At 36.3% G+C, this 22,788-nt stretch overlaps 1 protein-coding gene across 1 annotated transcript in view; it reads left to right on the top strand.

Moving 5' to 3' along the window:
- Positions 1–22,788, top strand: part of LOC136036485 (protein CASC3-like) — a 59,925-nt gene extending 37,137 nt beyond the window's left edge. Inside the window, exons 7-9 of the mRNA XM_065718748.1 lie at positions 11,504–11,710; positions 17,570–17,808; positions 22,484–22,788. Coding sequence (XP_065574820.1) covers positions 11,504–11,710; positions 17,570–17,808; positions 22,484–22,702 — 665 coding nt within the window. The 3' untranslated portion in view covers positions 22,703–22,788. The remainder of the gene's footprint in view (positions 1–11,503; positions 11,711–17,569; positions 17,809–22,483) is intronic.

The following is a 22,788-nucleotide window of genomic DNA, read 5'->3' as shown; positions in this document are numbered from 1 at the left end:
CTTCTATAAAACACTAAAAAAATTTTTACTACAACTATAAACTAAAAAACTAATAAAAAGAACTATAAGCTATAAACTATAACTATAAACTTATAAAAATAAACTATAAAACTATAAACTATTAACTAAAAAACTAATAAACTATAAAACTATCAGTAGTCCATCAAAATGGTCCATATAAAGGGGGATAGAACATAACCTTGCTTAACTCCTGATTTAATACAAAACCAGTTACTAACCTCATTTCCTACCTTAACCGCAGCAGTATTATTCTCGTACATAGCAATAATCACTTTAATGTATTTGTCTGGTAAATCATATAAGGATAAGACCTTTGGTAAAGCTCCTCTATCAACAGAATCGAAAGCTTGCTCATAATCGATAAAACTGAGGATCAAAGGTGTTTGACAACGAAGGCTCTTCTCAATTATTAACCTAAGAGTGAAAACTTGGTAGACATATCATCTATCTTTTCTAAAACCGCACTGTTCTTCTCTTAAAACTTCGTCTACAGCATCAATCTAAAAAGAATCCTATTACTGAGTAACTTGCTGCCTGCAGATGCCTCGATAAATACGACACTCACTCTTGTTACCTTTCTTATAAAGTGGTTTAATTAAGATTTTCCTATAATCATCAGGTACTTCCCCTTTTTCAAAAATCATATTCATAATCTTCAATAGCTTATTCCTAACCTCAGAGCCACCATATTTAAGAAATTCATTTATCACGGTATTTGCTCCTAGAGCCTTATTATATTTTAATCCTTTTAGCAGTGTCGCTATGCTTCCTCACAAAAAAATCTTCCTTCACATCCGTGGTATCACGAACTTTTTCATTATCCTCTATATCTTTTCCTGCAGATTTATCTTAGTTTAGCACATTCTCAAAATGTTCCGCCCATCTCTGTCTAATTCTTTCCTTATCACTAATTACGGCCCCGTTCCTATCTTTAACTGGGACAAGTCCAGATTGACTACTCACTCTCAATTTATTAACATGCCAGTACATGTTTTACTGTTATCCCGTCTAGCTACATCTTCCAGATCCTCCTCAGTTGTCCTCCATAAAAAAAATCTTCCTCGATACCCAAGGTATCACAAACTTTTTCATTTCCATCTATAGCTTTTTCTGCAACTGTATCTCGGTTTACACATTCTAAAAATGTTCCGCCCATTTCTCTTTAACTCTTTCCTTATCACTAATTTTGGCACCATTCCTATTTTTAACTGGGACTATTCCGGATTGACTACTCCCTCTCAATTTATTACCATGCCAGTATAATATTTTACTATTATGTTGTCTAGCTGCATATTCCAGATCCTCAGCAATTTTATCCATGGCCTCCACGTCATATCTCCTTAGTTCATATTTTAATGCTTTCTCCACTTTCTTTACATTCCTTTTGTTTTCATAAGATCTATAACTCAGATAAAGCCTTTTCACTAATATTCCTATCTGCAGTCTTAACTTTCTTCCCTAAGACACTATCAGCGACTTCACAAATTGTTTTTCTAAAATTAATTTAAACATCTTTTACATTGTCAAATTTTAAACTCTCAAGTTTAGTATTCAACTGTTCCTGGAAAGTTTCTCTCAAATTTCCATCCTGGAGTCTATCAATATCATTACTTCCCGGGAGGTAGTTATCTAGGCTAGAAATACCATCTATACCTATTTCTACCGACCTGGGCGTTAAATTCTCTTGTAAAAACACAATATTTCTACCTGATACCCTGTCTATTTGCTCCCGTAACTGTAAGTAAAATTCATCTGAGTCACTAGTTTCTCGTTATTTGGTTCAACAGGGGCATATACTGATATAATTAATACCCTGAACTTTTTAGTCACAAAATGAGCAATTAGTATCCTATTATTAACACCTACCCAGCCTAAACAAAACTTAGCAGCTTTCATATTCATCATTAGCATTACTCCATGCCTACGTTCCCCATCCTTCCTGTCTGAGTAAACAAGTTCAATGTCACTTAATTTCATGCTTCCTTCAATCGGGATATGAGCTTCTGAAACTCCTAATAAGTCCAGTTCAAACCGTCTGAATTCGTCAGTCAAAATGTCCAGACGATAGTCATTTTTAAACATCGTAACATTCCAAATTCCAATTTGCTTGTTCTTTAAATCGTTGAAATTATTTTGGCCTGAGGAAAAGCAACGATCCCGGATACCAGTGCAGGACGGGGACCAACATATCTTCTCAAGTCTACACCGAAGTGTTTAAGTCGGCTTAGAACCGGACAGCAAGAAGTCCCTATGACTTCCAGTTTGGTTAGAGGCTTTGTGTAATCCTGGACCCATCTTCGCTACAAAATGGTTTTAAGCACATGGCAATGCTATTCTATCAACAAGAGTTGAAATACTGCACAGACAGCCCCAAGCCTATTACCTCCGACTCATTATACTGAACGGAGTTTACGTTTATCTGTTTGCGAGAAAATCTTCCAAATTGGTACTGTGTATAAAAAATGTGGCAATGCTGTTGAATTATATAGTTTGGCGAGAATTATTCGGTTGAAACGTTGTTTATTTTGGACAACTGAAGTATAACACGCACCATCAATTTTTTTTTTTTTTAAGGCGAGAAATGAGTAGCAAATGGCTTTGCTTTAGGGATCTCCAAACCTCTAGCTAAACATCTTAACAGTTCTTTCATTATAGCCCGTTATTATAATTAATTATAGTCCATTATATATTCCCATCGTATATAGCCCATTATAACCCTAAAACTACTTCTCTCGTCCGTAAAAAGCAGACTAGGCATCTAAACCTATCTTTCATTATAACCTTAGAAGGTGGAATAGAGCTACATTTTTGCACAGCTTATTGTTTGATATACGACCATTTAAAGGAGCACCCAAGACGGTCCTTACAACATTCCTCAGGGAAAAATTTAACAAATCTCTTTAAAGCCTGTATAATACAGTGTTGTCAGGTATGCGACTATTGCCTTTTTTGTTTGAGCTCTTTTTTCGTTTTGAAATGATAGGATTGAACCCATCACTAATATTTGGTAAAGGATTATCGTCTCTACCTGACCTATAGCCAATATTTTCATATAATTAATTCAGTGTCCAAAGAATTATAAATAAGCGGATTATTTTCAGACTTGAGTGAAAATTCTCTTGGGAACAGTGATTTCTCTTATCGATATTTTCATGACCTATATATGATATAGGTTAGGATTAAGCAGTTGCGAAAATAATTATAATTTCCGATATTATAGACGATTGCGTTACGATAAAGGTGAGAGGAGAAAAGTAAGCAGAAGGATGGGGGAGAGCTGTTTGCAAGAGCCGTGGTACCCGCCGGGCTTGTCCCTTAAATTGCGGGGACAAGGTTGGCAGCCTCCAACGCTTCCCTTACTTCTCTCGCAAGTGAACCTTCAATCTAGAGAAAATGGGAACTGGTAATTGGTGCGAAGATGAACTTTTCTACAATCCTACCGTATGCTTTGTACAGAAAAATCTTGCTAAAGGAGTTTCGCCCGATACGATAAAAGAGTACATGGCCGATTCCTTCGAGTCTTCTTCTCTTTGTGAGACCCGTAAATTGCTTTTTTTAAACTTTTTCCGAATGAAGTCCCATCGAAGCGCGTAGGAACCAATGCTACGTTAAACTGTGCTTTGGACATTATTTCTTCGCTTGTAAAGTGCGATTCCCAGAACATAAAGCTTCCGGACTTTGTTATCAAATGTCCCAGCGAAGTGCCAATGATCCCTGTTCATGCCTTCAGTATCCTCAGTGCCAAGGTGAACTCTTGTCTTGAACAGCTGCGTGATATTGCGTCCAAGGTTACTGAGGGACAGTCTAAGCTTGTAGCCCCTACTTAAAACACGAAAAAACCGTCCTACGCAGTCGTTGTAAGAAACCTACCCCCGGAGCTCAGCAACCCTATCCTTCGCATGAAGAAGCTCGAAACGTTGGATGGTCACGAGGGGATCGTAAATCTGAAATCTAAGCCACACAGCAGAAGCTGGGTTGTGATGGTACGTGATAAGCGCTCAGCCGACATGCTGGCAGCAGCTGTTACTAGCTCCATTCCAAACGTTGAAACCGTCCTACGCAGTCGTTGTAAGAAACCCACCCCCGGAGCTCAGCGACCGTATCCTTCGGATGAAGAAGCTCGAAACGTTGGATGGTCACGAGGGGATCGTAAATCTGAAATCTAAGCCACACAGCAGAAGCTGGGTTGTGATGGTACGTGATAAGCGCTCAGCCGACATGCTGGCAGCAGCTGTTACTAGCTCCATTCCAAACGTTGAAACCAAAGTAATTGATAAAAAGCCTTTAGCTGTTGTCCGTGAAATAGCCCATAACTATTCAAGAGCTGATTTAGAGGCCTCAGTGGAAGGACTTATTAGTGCTAATAAAATCGGCAGTTCTCGCACTTCTCGCCTCGAGTTTATCGACAAAACCGCTCTGAACGCGGTACTGGAGTCTGGAATCCGTATTGGGTACGAAATTTTTCGCACTAAGCCCTTTCAATCCATTCCGCGTCGATGCTTTCGCTGTCAAAGTACTGATCACCTGATTGGAGCTTGTCCCCGCTCACCAGCAAATCCCAAGTGTTTCAGATGTTTTGGCCCTCATGTGAATTCCAAGGAAAACCCTTGCCAAGCCTCGCCAAAATGTGCAAATTCCACTATGGAACACGTAAGTTTTAGTCTGAAATGCGAAGTTCTCCGATCGGCTCTCAACAACGCTAATAAATGAATGCTCAAACTCCGTTTAGCTTTGTGTCCCTTAATATTAATGGTACAAAAGACAAGGATCTACTGATTAGTGAGCTGCTTGAAAATGATATTGTGTTTCTACAGGATCACCTTCTCTCTAAAGTGAATGTTGATAGCCTAAAGCGTTTTCGGACCCATTATACCTTCTTGAGAGCCGCCCAGAAAACCTGTGGTAGACCATCAGGAGGTCTGGCCATCTATTTCAGACACAAGACTCAGCCGATATTATTGCAAAGCGACGCTAACATTTTAGCGATAAAATGTGGTGATACCGCATTTATAAACATTTATTTCCCCTGTAATAAAAAGACTGTGCAGTCATTGTCTAGTTTTTCACAAGCATGTAATCGCCTACGAACATTACTTAGCGACCTTTCAAAACAAAACACCAAATGGGTTCTCGTCGGCGACATGAACACTGACTTATTATCTAATTCTGACCGATCTGAAATCATTCTCGATTCACTACCCGGAGGATTCCATCTTGCTGATAAAGATCTTCTTTTTACTTATATTCACAATCGTTGTGGTCTTACTTCCAACCTTGATCATGTAATTGTGTCAGATTCAACTCTACTTTCATTAATAGTTCATGTGGACGACTCTAAAATCGATGATGATCATTTACCAATCACGTGCCAACTATCTTGCTCCATTGCAAGCTCTGTGCAATGTAACTCTCCCAAGTGGTTCTCAAAGTTAAATTGGGAAAATACCAATGTTCCACTTTATGTATTGACATTGTCCCAGTTATCATTATCTATTAAAGTGCCTTTCCACTTATTGCAAACATCTGTATCTACAACTTCAACTTGGATAGATATCAACTCGTATTATCAGCAAATAGTGTTCTGTCTAAAGTCTGCCGCTAAAAAAGCTGTTCCCTCCGAGTGCGTGCGAACGGGTACTCGCAATCCCTTTTGGAAAGTTGATCCTAAAGTGAAGATGGCTAAACAAAAAGCTAAGTTTTGGCTCCGTATGTGGATAGCCTGTGATCATCCTTCTTCTGGTTCAGTACATCAAATAAAACAGAAAACCAAACGAGAGTACAAATATTCCCTGCGTAGAGCGAGACTGAATGCCTGGGATGGTCCTTGTGACAAGGAATCCTGGGATCGTGTTATAAACAGTGTGAAGTGTTCACCTCCAATTAATTCGTCTCTTCGGCTATGTGACTTCGTTTCTCATTATAAAAATATTTTGCTCTCATTTAATATTAATCTCCAAAATCATTTTACAAAGCTTGTCAACTCAATCCTCCCTATTCGTATCAACCAATCTCAAGTGTTGTCGGTGGAATCTGGTGTTATACTCCGAGCTCTTAAGCAAGTGAATAAGTCTGAGTCTCTCGATAGTGATGGTCTTTGCTTCAGGTTTTTTACTTATGATTGTCCTGAACTGCTGAAGCATTTGCAGTTATTGTTTCAGATGTGTTTGGCACAGTCCGTTGTGCCAGATAGTTTTTTGTCCGGTTGTATATCTCCCATAGTTAAGAGGGGTAAGGACCCCAGTGCTTGCTCTAATTACCGTCCTATCACTGTGTCTTGTTTTGTTAGTAAGCTATTTGAATATGTACTGCTACCGGCCATTAACTCCAAGTGCAATTTTACACCCTTCCAGCTTGGTTTTAGAAAAGGTATGGGCTGCGTTCAAGCTCACCATATTGTGGGTCGACTAATGAAACAAGCTGTTGCTCAAGAAAGTCCCCTGTATTGTTTGGCTGTTGACATTTCTAGTGCTTTTGACAGTGTAATTCATTCAAATGCTTTGTTTCCTCTAGCAGCCTCAGGTGTTAACCTTTCTATTGTTTCCGTGCTTAAGTATTGGTATGCGAATTCTTCAGTTAGGGTGAAGTGGAATGGTACTGTAGGGGAGTATATTCCTGTTAAAAAAAGGCGTTAGGCAAGGTGCCGTATTATCCCCGAGCATATTTAAATGTGTTTTAGCTTCGTGTCTCCAACGTCTTCAACCGTCAATTTCTTACAATGATAATTTAGGCATTAGTCACGTTGCATATGCTGATGATGTTCTGCTTCTTAGCCGGACAAAACATAGTCTAATTACCAACTTTTACCGGCTTTCAGCCGCACTATCCACAGTAGGCCTTTCAGTTAATGCCTCCAAATGTGAGTTTTTGTGTTTTGGGAGTCCTCCATCAGCATCACCTCTTTTCTTGGGTTCTTCAACTATACCATGTTCAGCAAGTATTAAATGGTTGGGTCTCTCTTTTTCCACGTAACTTTCGTCTACTTCCTCCGCTATTACGTCCAGCGTGCTGAAAATTATGCGGGTTGGATACGCGAAAATTTCACCAAATCGTGGTCGGTATAACCGAAAAGGACTATGCCGTCCTTATTCTAGTTTTTGCGCCCCTGCTGTTTTTTATCTTTCTGGTTTTGCTTTCCTCCTTCGCAAGAAGGATACAAAGAAAATACGCTCAGGATATTTTAAGTATTGCAAGTATTTGCTGCGTCTGCCTCGGTGGTATCGGAATCATACAGTCGTTTCTAAATTTGACATCGTTGATGTGCTCTCGCGACTGAAACATTTATCTACAGATATATGTCTTAAAACTCGGCAAATGATTGGTGTTTTTGACCATCTTTGGCCATTTTTTGAATTGAGGTAATTTACTTATGTTGTATGTTGTTATGCTGCTACGTTATTTATGTTGTTATGTTTTTTGTCTTGTTTTTTTCTTTTTTTGTGTGTTTACTCCACAGTTTAATGTACTTTGTGGGTTATAAATAAATTATTATTATTATTATTATAGTGTGTAGTTAAAAATTGTTTTTGAATTTTGTGAAAACCTCTTTTATTTTGCGGTACCGTGTATGTGTCCGTCTTACTTAGTCTGCGGCTTCGTGAAATCCTCTCCCCTGAGCATCCCCCTTCGCGTCAAAGGCTCTCGCGACGTTTGGCTCAAGCGGTACGAAAAATTCGGCCGGTACCAGCACGGCATATGCGGTACGTAAGTAGTTTTGCTCCCTCGTTCGTCAAGATTTTTAATTCTGCACCCACTCGTCAATAATTGTATATATTTATTTGCTTTAGTTCATTAGAACAGTGCGGTTTTAGAAAAGATAGGGGGTGTGTCAACCAAGTTTTCACTCTTAGGTTAATAATTGAGAAGTGCCTTCGTTGTCAAACACCTTCGGTCCTCAGTTTTATCGAATATGAGCAAGCTTTCGATTCTGTTGATAGAAGAGCGTTAGCAAAGGTCTTATTCTTATATTGTATACCAGAAAAATACATTAGAGTGATTTGTGCTATGTACGAGAATAATACTGCTGCGGTTAAGGTAGGAAATGAGGTTAGCAACTGGTTTTGTATTAAATCAGGAGTTAAGCAGGGTTGTGTTCTATCCCCCTTTATGTGGATCATTTTGATGGACCTCGTCTTAAGGAGCACAGGAAAGGCAATTGGAGACCACGGAATCAAATGGGGAGGCAAAACGCTCCTGGACTTAGATTATGCTGATAATTTAAGCATATTAGATGAAATTATGAGCAAAATGAATGAATTTTTAGAGTAAGTCACTAAGGCTAGGAATAAGTGAAGATGAAAAGGTGACGTTGGGTAACGAAAAGATTGATCAGGTTGGCAGCTTCATTTACCCTGATAGTATTATTAGTAAAGATGGTGGGAGCAGTGAAGTTGTTAAAAGTAGAATAGCTAAGGCTCATGGTTTTTTTTTTCATAGTTAAAAAAAAGTTTGGAAGAATAGGAATATAAGTCTGCAAACCAAGATTAGAACATTAGAAGCTATAGTGATGACAGTGGTCAAATATAGCACTGAAGCCTGGGCGCTCCGAAAAGCAGACGAAAATGTACTAGATGTCTTCCAGAGAAATTGCTTACGAATTGTTCTGGGTTCCCTGCTGACTGATCGTATTTCAAACAGTAGGTTGTACGAAAAATGTGGTTCTATCCCGCTTTCTGGGGCTATAATGAAAGAAAGGTTGAGATGGCTAGGCCACGTTCTGCGGATGAAGGATGACATATGGCCGAAGATTGTTCTTTTTGGCCAACCGTCTGGGGCTACACGGACAACAGGTCGTCCTCGTCTGGGTTGGGAGGATGTCATAAATAAAGATTTAAAGGAAATGGGAACTTCCTGGGAGGGTGTAAAGAGGGAGGCCTTGAATAGATTAGGTTGAAGGAGGAGCGTGCGTAGCTGTATTTGGCCTCGGGCGGCTTGGTGCTGCAGTGAGTTATTAGTAGTAGTAGTAGCAGTGGTAGTTTAGTTCATTATTCTTTTTATTCATTTGACTCTGTTTGACTCCGTTTAGTTTGAATCTGTGATATTTCGATTTAATGTATAATTTTTTATGACGATGGCTATGGCTGTGATTTTCATATGTTTTATGTGTTTACTGCCTTATTATGACAAGAACTGCCGCTCATCTGCATGACCGTGTAAGGTGTTCAAAAATAAAATCGTTTTATTACTATTATTACTACTTTCAAGGTTTACTATGGTTGTTGACACAAGTCTGTTATATCATACACTAAAAAACGTATCCAGCAATTAGGTCCATGTTTTTCTCCAGTCACTTTCAGTAAATTTTATCTTGTGACCACGCTAGGAGATAATTGAAAAAGGGCAATTCCTTCCCCGTTAATGTTTTGACTCAACTTGAAAAGCTTCATTCGTTATTACTTCTTAGTTTGTAATTATTTATGTAAATATTCACTTTGTTCATGCTGCTTTTCACTGCCACACAATAATAACTGCCACACTCCCACACAATACAACTGCCACACAATACAAACTGCCACACAATACAACATAATATGTTGTATCAATGGTAAAGCTTTTAATTAAGGCAGTCAAAAATAAGAAAAATCGTTTAATTAACCACATTGGCCTGCCATATGAAAAAATATATAATGCAAAAAAGAAGAAAAGCGAGAATAGGTTTTACATGCCCAACAAAAAATGGCGGTGATGGCCATGTATATAATGATGGCCAAAGAAATATATATAATACAAAAAAAAGAAAAGTGAGTATGGATTTTATAAGCGCCATTTTTTTGGCCTTATGGCCATATATATATAATGCTGGCCGTATAAAAAATATATAATGCAAAAAGTAATAAAAGTGAGAATGGGTTTGTAAGGCCAATAAAAATACTAGTTGAAATAAAACGGATATTACGGGAGGACAAATTTTCTTAGCGAAAGTGCGAACGATACAGACTAGACCAAAAGACGAAAACAAACAGTCGTGATCAAAATGAAACAAAAACCAAAATTAGAAGATTCAAAAAGCTGACAACCCGGAAGAAAGTAACAATAAAATCAAAATTAAAAAATTAAAAACAACAAAAACCAAAAGACAACAGTTCTCGCTAAAAAAAAGCCATTCACATAAACAAAATCTAGCCAGTTGTCATTAAGTCATTGAAAGCCAAAAGTTACCTGAAATTTAACTTAACAGAAGACAGAGGGCTAGGATAATTCAACTCATTCAACGAGTGAGTCACCCATTGCAGCTGATGATCAGGGCCGTATCCAGGATTTTTGTTTTCGGGGGGGGGGGGGGGGTAAAAAAAATAAAGAAACGCTTTAAAGATTTGTATTCATTTTTCTTACGTTTTTACGTGTCAAAAAATATTTCCGGGGGGAGATGAAACTCGCCTAGCCCTCCCCCCTGCGTATGGCCTAGCTGACGACTAACAGATCAAAATGTTGACGCAAATAGTAAAAAATAAATAAATACACTACAGAACTGATAGTTGTGATGAAAGTGACGAAGAATAGAAATTTGTTCACGTGCTTCACAGAGGACCATTTTCTTATTTGGAAATTATTTTGTGCGAATTCGGCCCATTTGGGCTTGTGTTAGCGTTTTTGTGTAATAAACCTAATATCATTAAGATTCAAAATAAATATATATTTATCTTTTCTTCAAAATAACGTAAACGTGCTCCCATTTTTATGGCCTCCGTGTTCTGTCACGTCTTTTTTTTGTCAAAATAGATGTATCTTCCGAAAACATCCTCATTGAATCTATCAATGTTTGCAATATATTCAATGATGCATAGATTCCATTTCCAAGGCTACCAGCCTCTCATCTTGTAGACATTGGTATAAAAAATAGAAAGAGGAAGAAAAACCACTTGATTTATGATTTTTTTTTAAGTTTGTTTAGTTTTATAAATGGTATAATACTTTTCAGCTAACCTTTTTATAATGTTTATTTAATGTTGATTTGGATATATAGTTTTAACAATTTCTGTAATATTTTTATAAGATGTTTTAGTTAACTCTTGTCAAGATACAGAACTGCGTCCTAGCAAGGGACATATCCAGGATTTTTTTGGAGGGGGATTGTCACAAAAGAATTTTTTTGGGAAAAGGGTTACAAAAAAAAACTTCAAAAAATACATAAAAAATTTCTTTATATTCATTTTTGTTATGTTTTTCTGGTCTGTTAAAAATTTCGGGATCGGGTTCAAACCCCCTACCCCCTTTGGATACAGCCTTGCTCGTAGCCATAAAAAGAAAAAAATATATATGAGAGAAACGTAGCATCAAGAAGAAAATGTATATAAAAAATTTATAATAACTTACCAAAAGGAAAGAAAAAACGAACTGATTTTGTGATTTTTTTTTGTAATTTTGTGAATTTGTAAATAGTATAATGGTTTTCAGCTAACCAATTGGTAATGTTTATTTAATTTTTTTTTATTTACATGTCTATATTGTGTTAACATTGTTTACAACATTTAAAAACACTTTTTAGGTAATACTTATCAAAAGACAGAATTGCCTCCTAGGCTTCAAGAAGGGGCTAATCGGCCTAAGAGATATTCAACACAGAGAATGCAAACGAATTCACCGGCACCATCTTTGGTTACTGTTATGCCACAGCATTCGCCACCAGTTTTTGCCCCAGCTTACAGTTCTTCGGCCCCTGTTAGGGTCCAAGCTCCGGCATTTTTTGAACAAAGTAAGCTCTTGTCTATTTATCGAGATATAAACAATTTAGGCCAGTGTAGGTCTGATCGTTCAAGCAGAGAGTATGGGTAACCTCTAAAAGTGGAAACTAGTGCTAGTGTCAATAGGAAACATCAACGCCATCTATCGTTTGATCTCTTAAGTGTAACAATAAGAATAATTAATATAATTGCTGTGATTGATAAAATTGGGTACTAATAAATACCTGATTTCCTGAGAGAAAAACGATTGCGAAGGTTGAAAAAACGGCAATAGACGCCAAACATAGATGGCGTTATTTTTTTTTTAATTAAATGGTTATGGGGCTCTTGTGTGCCCCAAATCCCAATCGGTCAATCTGGACTTTGGCTCTTGTGTGCTAAGGATTTAGTTGATGTGTTTATGTTGTGTTTGGATGCATCAAAAGCACAAGAGAGATCTTGCGTGCACGACAATAATAATCATGCAGTAATACCAAATAAATAAAATAAGACTATAGAGAAGATTATTATTGCTATTTTATGTTTTCACATAAGAAATGAAACATTCAAGACCGCGAAGTACATAAAAAGATAGTGAACCCATTAATATTTTTATATTAATGGGTCCACTACACACGCGGACCCCTTTATCTCTATCTTTAATAACTTGATATTAAAAGTGGTCCACGTTTTAACTTCCCATTAAACATGTGGATCACTTGCATATTTTTGCAGTTGCTTTGCTTGTCTAAATGTTCTTTTTTCTTTTTATTTTATGCTTCGTCCTTTTTATATTTTTGTTGATGAATTTTCAGATTAATAATTAAATTAGTTAATTAATTATTCTTTAAAGCTTAGGTGTTTTTTTTCTGTACTGTATTTAAGCATAACATGCAATTTACTAAAAAAAAACAAAAACAAAAGAACAAATAAATGTGGATTGACAGTTTAGTATACATATACTGATATTAATTCCTTTAAGTCTTAATAATTTTTACTATTAATGTACTATTATAATTTTTACTATTATTTTTACTTTTAATTTTAATAAATAAAGTGAAAACATATAATATTTATATTGTTTCTCAGTAAAGTGCAAATTATGGGGGGGGGGGGTTGTCAGTTCTACTCAGGTTGATTTCTGCTCGTTGTGGGTTTGTTTGGTTTTCTGTTCGTTTCGGGTTTAATTTATTTATTGATGGTGATTTGTGGTATTTTTTCGCTTGGAAGATTATTTGGCTTTATTTCTGCTCATTTTTCGCTTACTGGAGGTCTTTACTTCTCTTTGGAAAACTTGTTTTGTGGATTAAGTTTTTTTAAATTAATTTCATGAAAAATGAAGTGAGTGAACTTAGTTAAACAAAGCATTAAGATAATGTTTAGAATTTATGCCCAAAATGAGCAGAATTTATCTCGTATAGGAGGTGGACTGTCCCTTTTTCCTCCCCACCTCCGTCTTATGGCCGTAGAAACTTCGGAGGATGGTCATTCAATCAGAAATTGAGAGTTCTAATCCCTTTTTTTGTAACTCGAAGGTGATTGGAGACTAACAATCCGCGGGGGGGGGGGGGTATTTTCAGCGGAATATTATTTTGCTGCTCAAGTTTTGTTTAATGGAGTTCTTTACTTTTCTCTGAAAACTTGTTTTGTGGATTTTTTTAGTTAATCGAACAGTTCGTGGTAACGAACTGTAGTAAGGAGCGACCCGGCTCAATAGAAACCAAAACTCTAAAAAATGGAATTTTGATACCAATAGCTACATCAAAAGAATCGCATTTTAATGCTGATTTTAAATATATAAGTTTCATCAAGTTTAGTCTTACGCATCAAAAGTTACGAGCCTGAGAAAATTTGCGTTATTTTAGAAAATAGGGGGAAACATCCCCTAAAAGTCATAGAATCTTAACGAAAATTACACCATCAGATTCAGCGTATCAGAGAACCCTACTGTAGAAGTTTCAAGCTCCTATCTACAAAAATGTGGAATTTTGTATTTTTTTGCCAGAAGGCAGATCACGGATGCGTGTTTATTTGTTTGTTTGTTTTTTTCCCAGGAATGATCGTATCGACCCAGTTGTCCTAGAATGTTGCGAAAACACGTTATGACGCAAAAATTTATTTAGAACTAAAAGAATAGAATTTGTCCATGAAACTAATTTGAATACCCCCTGGACTAAAAAAGTGTTGCCTAAAATTACAGCTTTTTGTTTTTTCAATCCTCTCCCTGTCCTTGGTTTAAAGTAATTTTAGACGGAATTTGGATGCTAAAATATACATAAAAAAATCAGATTTTCATGCTGATTTTAAATTTATAAGTTTCATCAAATTTGGTCTTTGTCATCAAAAGTTACGAGCCTGAGAAAATTTGTCTTATTTTAGAAAATAGGGGAAAACACCCCCTAAAAGTCACAGATTCTTAACGAAAATCACACCATCGCATTCAGCGTATCAGAGAACCCTATAGCAAAATTTTCAAGCTCCTATCTACAAAAATGTGGAATTTTGTATTTTTTGCCATAAGGCAGATCACGGATGTGTGTTTATTTGTTTGTTTGTTTTTTTCCCAGGAATGATCGTATCAACCCAGTTGTCCTAGAATGTTGCGAGAGGGCTCATTCTAACGGAAATGAAAAGTTCTAGTGCCCTTCTTAAGTGACCAAAAAATTGGGGGGCACCTAAGCCCCCTCCCACGCTAATGTTTTTCCCAAAGTCAACGGATCAAAATTCTGAGATAGCCATTTTATTCAGCGTAGTCGAAAAACCTTATAACTATGTCTTTGGGGACGACTTACTCCTCCACAGTCCCCGTGGGAGGGGCCACAAGTTACAAACTTTGACCAGTGCTTACATATAGTAATGGTTATTAGGAAGTGTACAGGCGTTTTCAGGAGGATTTTTTGGTTGGGGGGAGGGGTTGAGAAGAGAGGAATATGCTGGGGGAACTTTCCATCGAGGACTTTGCCATGGGGGAAGAAAATTTCCATGAAGGGAGCGCAGGATTTACTAGCATTATTTAAAAAAAAAAAACAATGAAAAAATAAATATGAAAAAGTTTTTTTCAGCTGGAAGTAAGGAGCAGCATTGAAACTTACATTGAAAGCGAACAGAAATTATTACCCATATGAGGGGCTCACCTCCTCCTAATACCTCGCTCTTTACGCTAAAGTATTTTTAGTAATGTCAAGTATTTATTCTACGGCTTTTGTGATTCAGGGGTCATTCTTAATGAATTGGGACTAAATTTGAGATTTAGTGTAAAGAGAGAGGTACTGACGAGGGGGTGAACCCTCTCATATGCTATAAAAACATGAGAATAAAAAGTTCTTTACGTAAGCTAATTTATAGTTACGTACTAATAAAAAGATTCGTAAAAAATTAAAAGTTCTAGTTGCCTTTTTAATTAACCAAAAAATTGGAGGGCAAATAGGCTTCCTCCCCCGCTTTTTTTCTCAAAATCATTCGATCAAAATTATGAGAAAGCCATTTAGCCAAAAAAAAAAAAAAAAAATATGCAAATTTCGTTTTAATTATTCCTCTGCGGAGAGCCAAAATCAAAACATGCATTGATTCAAAAACGTTCAGAAATTAAATAAAAAAACAAGTTTTTTCAACTGAAAGTAAGGAGCGACATTAAAACTTAAAATGAACAGAAATTACTTCGTATATGAAAGGGGCTGCTTCCTTATCAACGCCCCGCTCTTTACGCTAAAGTTTTTTACTGTTTTAAAAAGAAGAGTTGAGAAAAAGAGTCAAACTTTGGCGTAAAGAGCGGGGCGTTGATGAGGGAGTAGCCCCTTTCATATACGAAGTAAATTTCTGTTCGTTTTGAGTTTTAATGCCGCTCCTTACTTTCAGTTGAAAAAACTTGTTTTTTTAGTTAATTAAATAAATAAGACCAATATGATGGAATGGTTTTTCGGTTATCTTTTCACAATAGAAATGACAGAGTGTGAAATGCATAGAAAGAAAATAGAAAGAAAATAGTAGGCCGTGTTGTAATTTTCCGTTGTTCCCCTAGTTTAATGTTCTTGCTCGATTTATAATTGAATTGTCGGTTGTTTTTACGCGTTAGGTTGCAACTACATACTGTTGTCGTTGCTATGTTGCTATGTTTAAATGTTCTTTGTTTTGTCTTCTTCTTTTTTTCTTTTATGCTCCGTCCTTCTTATGTTTTTGTAGATTATTTGTCAAATTCATAAATAAATCACTTAATTATTTACACTGTAAACCCTATACGTTTTTTTTATTTTATGTCGGCTACATAGAAATATTTCTGTTCACCTGAAACACGTTATGACGCAAAAATTTATTTGGAACTAAAAGAATAGAATTTGTCCCTGAAACTAATTTGAAATACCCCCTGGACTAAAAAAGTGTTGCCTAAAATTACGGCTTTTTGTTTTTTCAATCCTCTCCCTGTCCTTGGTTTAAAGTAATTTTAGACAAGATTCAAGTTTATTTTCTTTAGTAAATTACTCCGTATATGAAATGGGTTTTCCCCTCCGCAATCCCTCGCTCTTTACGCTAAAGCTTTTAATTGTTTTAAAAAGTAGAATTGTGGCAAAGAGTCAAACTTTAGCGTAAAGAGCGAGGAATTGCGGAGGGGAAAACCCATTTCATATACGGAGTAATTTCTGTTCGTTTTTAGTTTTGATGTCGCTCCTTACTTTCAGCTAAAAAAATTAGTTTTTTTTATTTAATTTCTGAACGTTTTTGAATTATTGCATGTTTGGTTAAATTATTAAAATGAAATTTGTATATTAATTCTTTTTTTGGCTAAATGGCTTTCTCTTAGTTTTGATCAGACGATTTTGAGAAATAAGGGGTGGAGAAGGAGGCCTAGTTGCCCTCCAATTTTTCGGCTACTTAAAAAGGCAACTAGAACTTTTAATTTTTAACGAACGTCTTTATTAGTAAAGAATATACGTAACTTAAGGATTAACTTACGTAACAAACTTCCATAACCTTATATTTTTATTATGTATACAAGGGGGTTTGTATCCTCGTTAATACCTCGCTCTTTACACTAAATCGTAAGTTTTGTCCCAATTCTTTAAGAATGACCCCTGAATCAGAAAGGCCGTAGAATAAATAGTTGAAATTACTAAAAATACTTTAGCATAAAGAGCGAGGTATTTATCTCCTCCTAAATACCTCGCTCTTTATGCTAAAGTATTTTTAGAACCCCTCATATGCGTAATAATCTCTGTTCGTTTTAAGTTTCAATGCTACTCCTTCCTTTCATTTAAAAAAAGGTTTCCGTGTTTATTTTTCATTGTTTTCTTATAGTAATGCTAGAGAATCCTGCACCCTTTTCATTGAAATTTTCTTCCCCCATAACAGATTCCTCCAAGGAAAGATCCTCCAACATAGCCCCTAGAACTTTTCATTTCCGTTTGAATGAGCCCTCTTGCGACATTCTAGGACCACTTGGTCGATACGATGACCCCTGGGAAAAAAAACAAAAAAAAAACAAACAAATAAACACGCACCCGTGATTTGTCTTCTGGCAAAAATACAAAATTCCACATTTTTGTATGAGCTTGAAACTTCTACAGTAGGGTTCTCTGATACGCTGAATCTGATGGTGTCATTTTCGTTAAGATCCTACGACTTTTAGGGGGTGTTTTCCCCTATTTTCCTAAATAAGGCAAATTTTCTCAGGCTCGTAACTTTTGATGGGTAAGTCTAAAATTAATGAAACTTATATATTTAAAATCAGCATTAAAATGCGATTCTTTTGATGTAGCTATTGATATCAAAATTCAATTCTTTAGAGTTTAGGTTACTATTGAGCCGGGTCGCTCCTTACTACAGTTCGTTACCACGAACTGTTTGATAACGTGCTATTTTGTTTATATTTTTTCTGATTTTAATTATTCCTTTTCCAGCGCCGTTTCAACAGCCTCAACAAGCAACCGGTGTTCCAACATTTGCCCCTACTTTCCCTTCTGCTGCAGCATTTCACGTGACGTATCCAAGTGGCCCGCCTCCAGTCCCAATGTATCCGCCAAATGATTTTGTGGCTTCAACACCCGGGGCCGCACCTCAGCAAATGACTTTCCCTGGTGTCACTCAGGAACAAATTGCATTTCAACAGGGAGTTTACAACTCTCAACAAGGTTTAACGGTTAGTCTTTCTATATGATTTTGTCGGTTAAGCCCCGTCCTTATTGCTGTAATAAGAGCTGTAAAGATTCTACACTTTAGAAAGTTTATACATAAATTTTGGAAAGCAAATTCTGTCTTTCTTAGTTCACACACTAGACGATTTGAAGGGCCTATATTTTTTATATCCTTTATTCGTAGATGTAACAAGGTTAGAGAAGGTCAGGCCCTGCTATCCCTTAAACCAATAGCGGTTCTAAGCCTTTAGTTGGGAGTTACTTCAATAGTAAGATGAAATAGAAAAATTGAATGATACAGCGTTGCCAATGCTTTGAAGTAGTGTGTACAGGTTTTTTGACCAAATTATACCCAAAGTATTTAGTTGCAGCATAATTACAGCATTTTGCGTGAGTTCACTGACAAAATACTCGAATAAATTAAAAGGCGAGCAATTTTTTTCCCAAATATCTTCATCTTTTTTCAGAAACCAATTTTGAATCCTTTTGAGATGATCTGTTTGAGATTTGCCAAGATTTCTTTTTGTGTCATGTCTAATTCCTTAGAGGTGACATGGGAAGTTTCGGAAAGTTGAAAAAAATAAAACACAACCCTGCAAATACGATCCAATGTACTGAAAATTTTATATTTTTGAATATAAATTTAAATTACATCTTCAAAAATCTTATATTCTGCAATGAAATGTCTAAGTGTCTACTGTACCAGGACCTCTAAATTATACCAACAACGGTTTAATTGTATAACGTTGGCAACGCTGGATCGGTATTCAATTTTACCGTTATCAGTAATATTAACCTTACCTTACTTACTAACCTTACTCATTACACCAATTAACACGTTCATGAATGTTAGTTATAAATTTATTTGAAAACATAGGCTATTTGTATATATTAATCTGATGATGAAAATGACCTTGGGTACATTGCATGAAGATTAATTTACTAACAAAGCAGCGCTAATATCATCATTCAACAACCTCCAGGCTTCTAAGGGATGTTTTCATCCTTATAATCTAGAATTCCTAACCTCGTAACTAAAATGAAAAATAGCAAGCCGAAAAAAAATCATTTTTTTCCTAAATTTGAATCATTATTGGCATTCCAGAAGGTAGCGTTTCAAACTACTCTTAAAATCTCTATCATTTTGTACTAGGCTTATATCCTTCGGGAGACAATGCAACACCTCGGTTCCTGCAAATCACGGGAACGAATCCCGCAAATTGGAAATCGGAAACGAAGATGCTCGTTCAGTACCCAGAGCTTCAGACATTATCCCCGAAGAACTCAACAATGATCAAATGAGTTGGGCCTAAATAATTCCCAAAATTACTCCAATAAATATCAATTCAAACATTGATAAACAAACATATCTAGTTGATATTCTTTTAACTCGTAAGGATTAAAATAAATATCTTAGCATATTTCACATGATCTCACACAACACGAACAACCCTGAGCTCTTTTAAAACTTGCCAAAAGACAGCTTATCCACAGCAAGGATCCATAAGGCAAATAGGGGCCAACAGGAAAATGGTATAAGACGATTCTTGATGAAATTCCATTACAATTCTTGGTAAAAGCTCATTCCCTAACCTTCTTAGAAAGCCCCAATCCTTTCGGCTCTTTCTGCTACCGCACAACAACATAGATTCTGCCTCAACTTAATATATAGATGAAAAACTAAATATCTAAAACACTAAAAACTGGTTTGTGACCGATACTGGATGTTGAAAAGCTTTGTGTTCTTTCCTGTGTATCGTGTTTCCTGTGTTTCAATTGGCGGTGGTAGTATTCCAAACCCTAAAAAAGCGGTAAATTGAGCTTAGGTACATATGAGTCAAGGCACAATTGAGGGGGCCTTAGGGCTTGTGCCCCTTCCCGGCTTCACAGTGGTTTTCGGGAACCGAGCACCGTGGCCCCCCTGCGTACGTCCCTGTCTATAAGCATTTCTTTTAATATGAATAATCCACAACAAACAGCATGAAAAGTTTTACATTGAGAAATTGCATTGAATAAAAAAAAAAAAAATCATAAAACTTTTCACCGGGTAACGCTATCATAGCTCTACTGTTAGGTTATTGAGACTAAACAAATCTATTGTTATTTGTTAAACATAAAAAAAAAAATGTTTTTTCAACTGAAAGTAAGGAAAAACATTAAAACTCAAATGAGCATAAATTATTCTGTATATGAAGGGATTTTCAGCTTCACGATAATCTTCCTCGGTCCCTTAGATTTAGTTTATATTTTGTATCTCATCACTCGAATTATAAGCTCTGTAGCTCTCAGAATATTCCGTAGCTAGTATATATTCAAATTCCAGAAACTCTAACAGTGAGATCTATTGTAATTCCTTAATTGTATCTCATATTATCTGGAATACCCTGCCTGATTCGGCTGAAGAATGCCACTTGTTTGGCACCTTGAACAAAATTTGTTTTGCTGAGTGATCAGAATAAATTCTTGTAAACTTCTGAAATCTTACCATCTCTTTCTTTTTTTTTCTCTCTCTCTCCTCCACTCTCTCTCTCCCTCTCTCTCTCTCTCACAGAAGTAGCCGCAGTATCACCAATAACAGGTATGTCACTCGGTGAAAAGATTACAAATAATGGCATTGCTCGTTTTTCTTTAGCCGCTACAGCGAACCATTTACAGAAATCTACAACGTAACTTTTAAAAGAGCGTCGTGGGTGGAAAAGACACTTTTTTTCTGAAAATTATGTCGGCTCTTAATCCATCAAGCATCGATTTTGATACAAAATTTAAAACCGAGTTCAAGATGATTTTCTGTTCAGTCATACCTCTGAACTGTGAGTTAGACAGATTAGCAAAAACAATCGTCAAAATTTTTGATTTGGGCGTTTCTGCTTATAATACAACACGTGACAACAGTGCACCATAAAAAAATTCGGGTACACTTTTGTCAGTCCAAATATCAAACTTTGGCAACACTCTACAGCGGACAAATCATTTCAGCCATATTGTTAGAAATAAATAAACCAGCAAAGGGAAGAGGAGGAGGTTTATGGTCCAGAGTTTAGCAATGTCAATTCACTGAATTTTGGGAGTCGATTTATACCAGATTCACAGTAAGTTGATGACATTTGTTGAAATGAATTATTATTTCACAAGCAATGTCTAAACGCGTAGTCATACCAGCGTTGCGGGAGAAACGACAACGCTGTTTGTACAACGCTGGATGTAGAAACTACCCGCCTAGTTTATCTCTTTTATTATTTGCAGAAGTTGTTGGCCTTGTTTTGAATATGATTGCACGTTTGCTTTCCCCTCTTTGTTTTTAATGTCTCTTTTAATTCAAACATATATTTAAATATTTTATTGAGTTTATTACTTGATTTTTTTTTTTCTATGTTATTAACCTGTTCATATTTTTTTGGCGAGTCTAATAAAACAACATTTTTAAATAGTGGTTGCGAAATTGATTTATTATTCCTGGTAATTTAGATTTTGCATATATTTTTTTGCCAGTTTTTGGTGTGTAATTGTTTTTTAACCTTTGTTGTGATGTTTTTGTCCCGTTTGTTTTTCTTCTTTTATTGAATTTGCCCTTTGGGACATGTAACAGCGATTTTCAGAGTAAATATCTTATCTTGAAAGTTTCAAGCCAATCGGAAAAGAGGTTTTTTGAACATTTTTGAGCCTGTACCCCATCTAAAAAAGATTTGGAATTTTGGAATTTATTTATTCATTTTCTTGTACATGAGGGCCCCATGATCCAAGGTCTTAAGGGTATAACTTTTATGCCAGTCGGGAAAGTCGCACAATTTAATATTTTACTTTGTGTTAGGGGACCCTAAGTAGTTTTTTTTCTGCAAAAGTGTCCTTTGACACAGAAAATAATGGCTGTGAGTTTCCAATCGTAAAAAGGGAAAACTTTCCTCATTTCCTGTTTTCAGGGAACCGGTTTTTTTTACATTTTTCCTTTAGTATTGGGGCCCCTTTGCCGAAGGACTTAAAGATGTAAAGTTTAGTGTCGATAAAAACAAGCTACGGCCCTATCTTGGACCGTATTTCTTCTGGTGGACTCTTGTCGCCAAAAAGAGCTTTTTTTGTACCCTAGCTTCTGCTTGGCCTAGGAAACGATCGTTGAAAGTTTCAATCTAATTGGACACAAAATATAAAAGACCCCGTGGCTCTTACCCCAGGGGCTCTGGGGTTCAAGTCGTCAATAAGGATATATTGTTAGACCTTTCGACTGATTTGTGAAAAATTACCATCTGGAAAGTATGGTCGGATTTCCTCTGGGGTGTAGCAGAAAAGGGCACAGTAACTTCCAATCGTATGAGACTCCTCCCGAGTTTCTACGGCCACTTCTTCCATACGAAGTGGCCAGGGGCAACAAAGGAAAGGAAAAGTAACACGTTGGAGACACAGTGCTCTTTACCAAGGCAAAACTAGATTAAAGTTCTTCACTAGCACAATTTTAGATTAGCCAAAGTACACCTTTTTGGGAAAATTCCTGCCTATTTGGCTTTAAGGTAAAATGTGTAAATAAATATAGAAATATTCTCTTGTCTAGAATATGATTGCTTGAAAAAAAAAACTAAAATAGAACCTAAAACACTATCGAACATATTACTTTTACAGTGTTTGTTTATGTTTTGTTATATTCATTATGTCTGTTGCACGAAGGTAAATGAAAACTTTATTTTATTTTAGTCTGCACAAGAAGTTTATCAAGGTGGAATGGCTTTTTACGCCCCACACGGACAAATGGGTGTCCACCAGTTTGTCCCAAAAAGGCCAAATGCGGCAATACCGATAATACCACCTCCGGATTTGGATGCACCCCACAATACAGGAAAAGCCATTCAGGATTTGAAAAGTGTGGAAACAGAAGTGGAAACAAATAAATCAGAAGAAAAGGATAGTGAATAGTAGTCTATTCTTTAAGAAGTTATTTTTTCTTTTCTTTTTTTTAAATTTTGTTGGCAAGGAAATTATAATAGGAGATAGTACGAAAA

This window comes from Artemia franciscana, chromosome 15, assembly GCF_032884065.1.
Source record: "Artemia franciscana chromosome 15, ASM3288406v1, whole genome shotgun sequence".
Lineage (NCBI taxonomy): Eukaryota > Metazoa > Arthropoda > Branchiopoda > Anostraca > Artemiidae > Artemia > Artemia franciscana.
The sequence above is the reverse complement of the archived record's forward strand: the minus strand, read 5'-3'. Positions and strand labels throughout refer to the sequence as shown.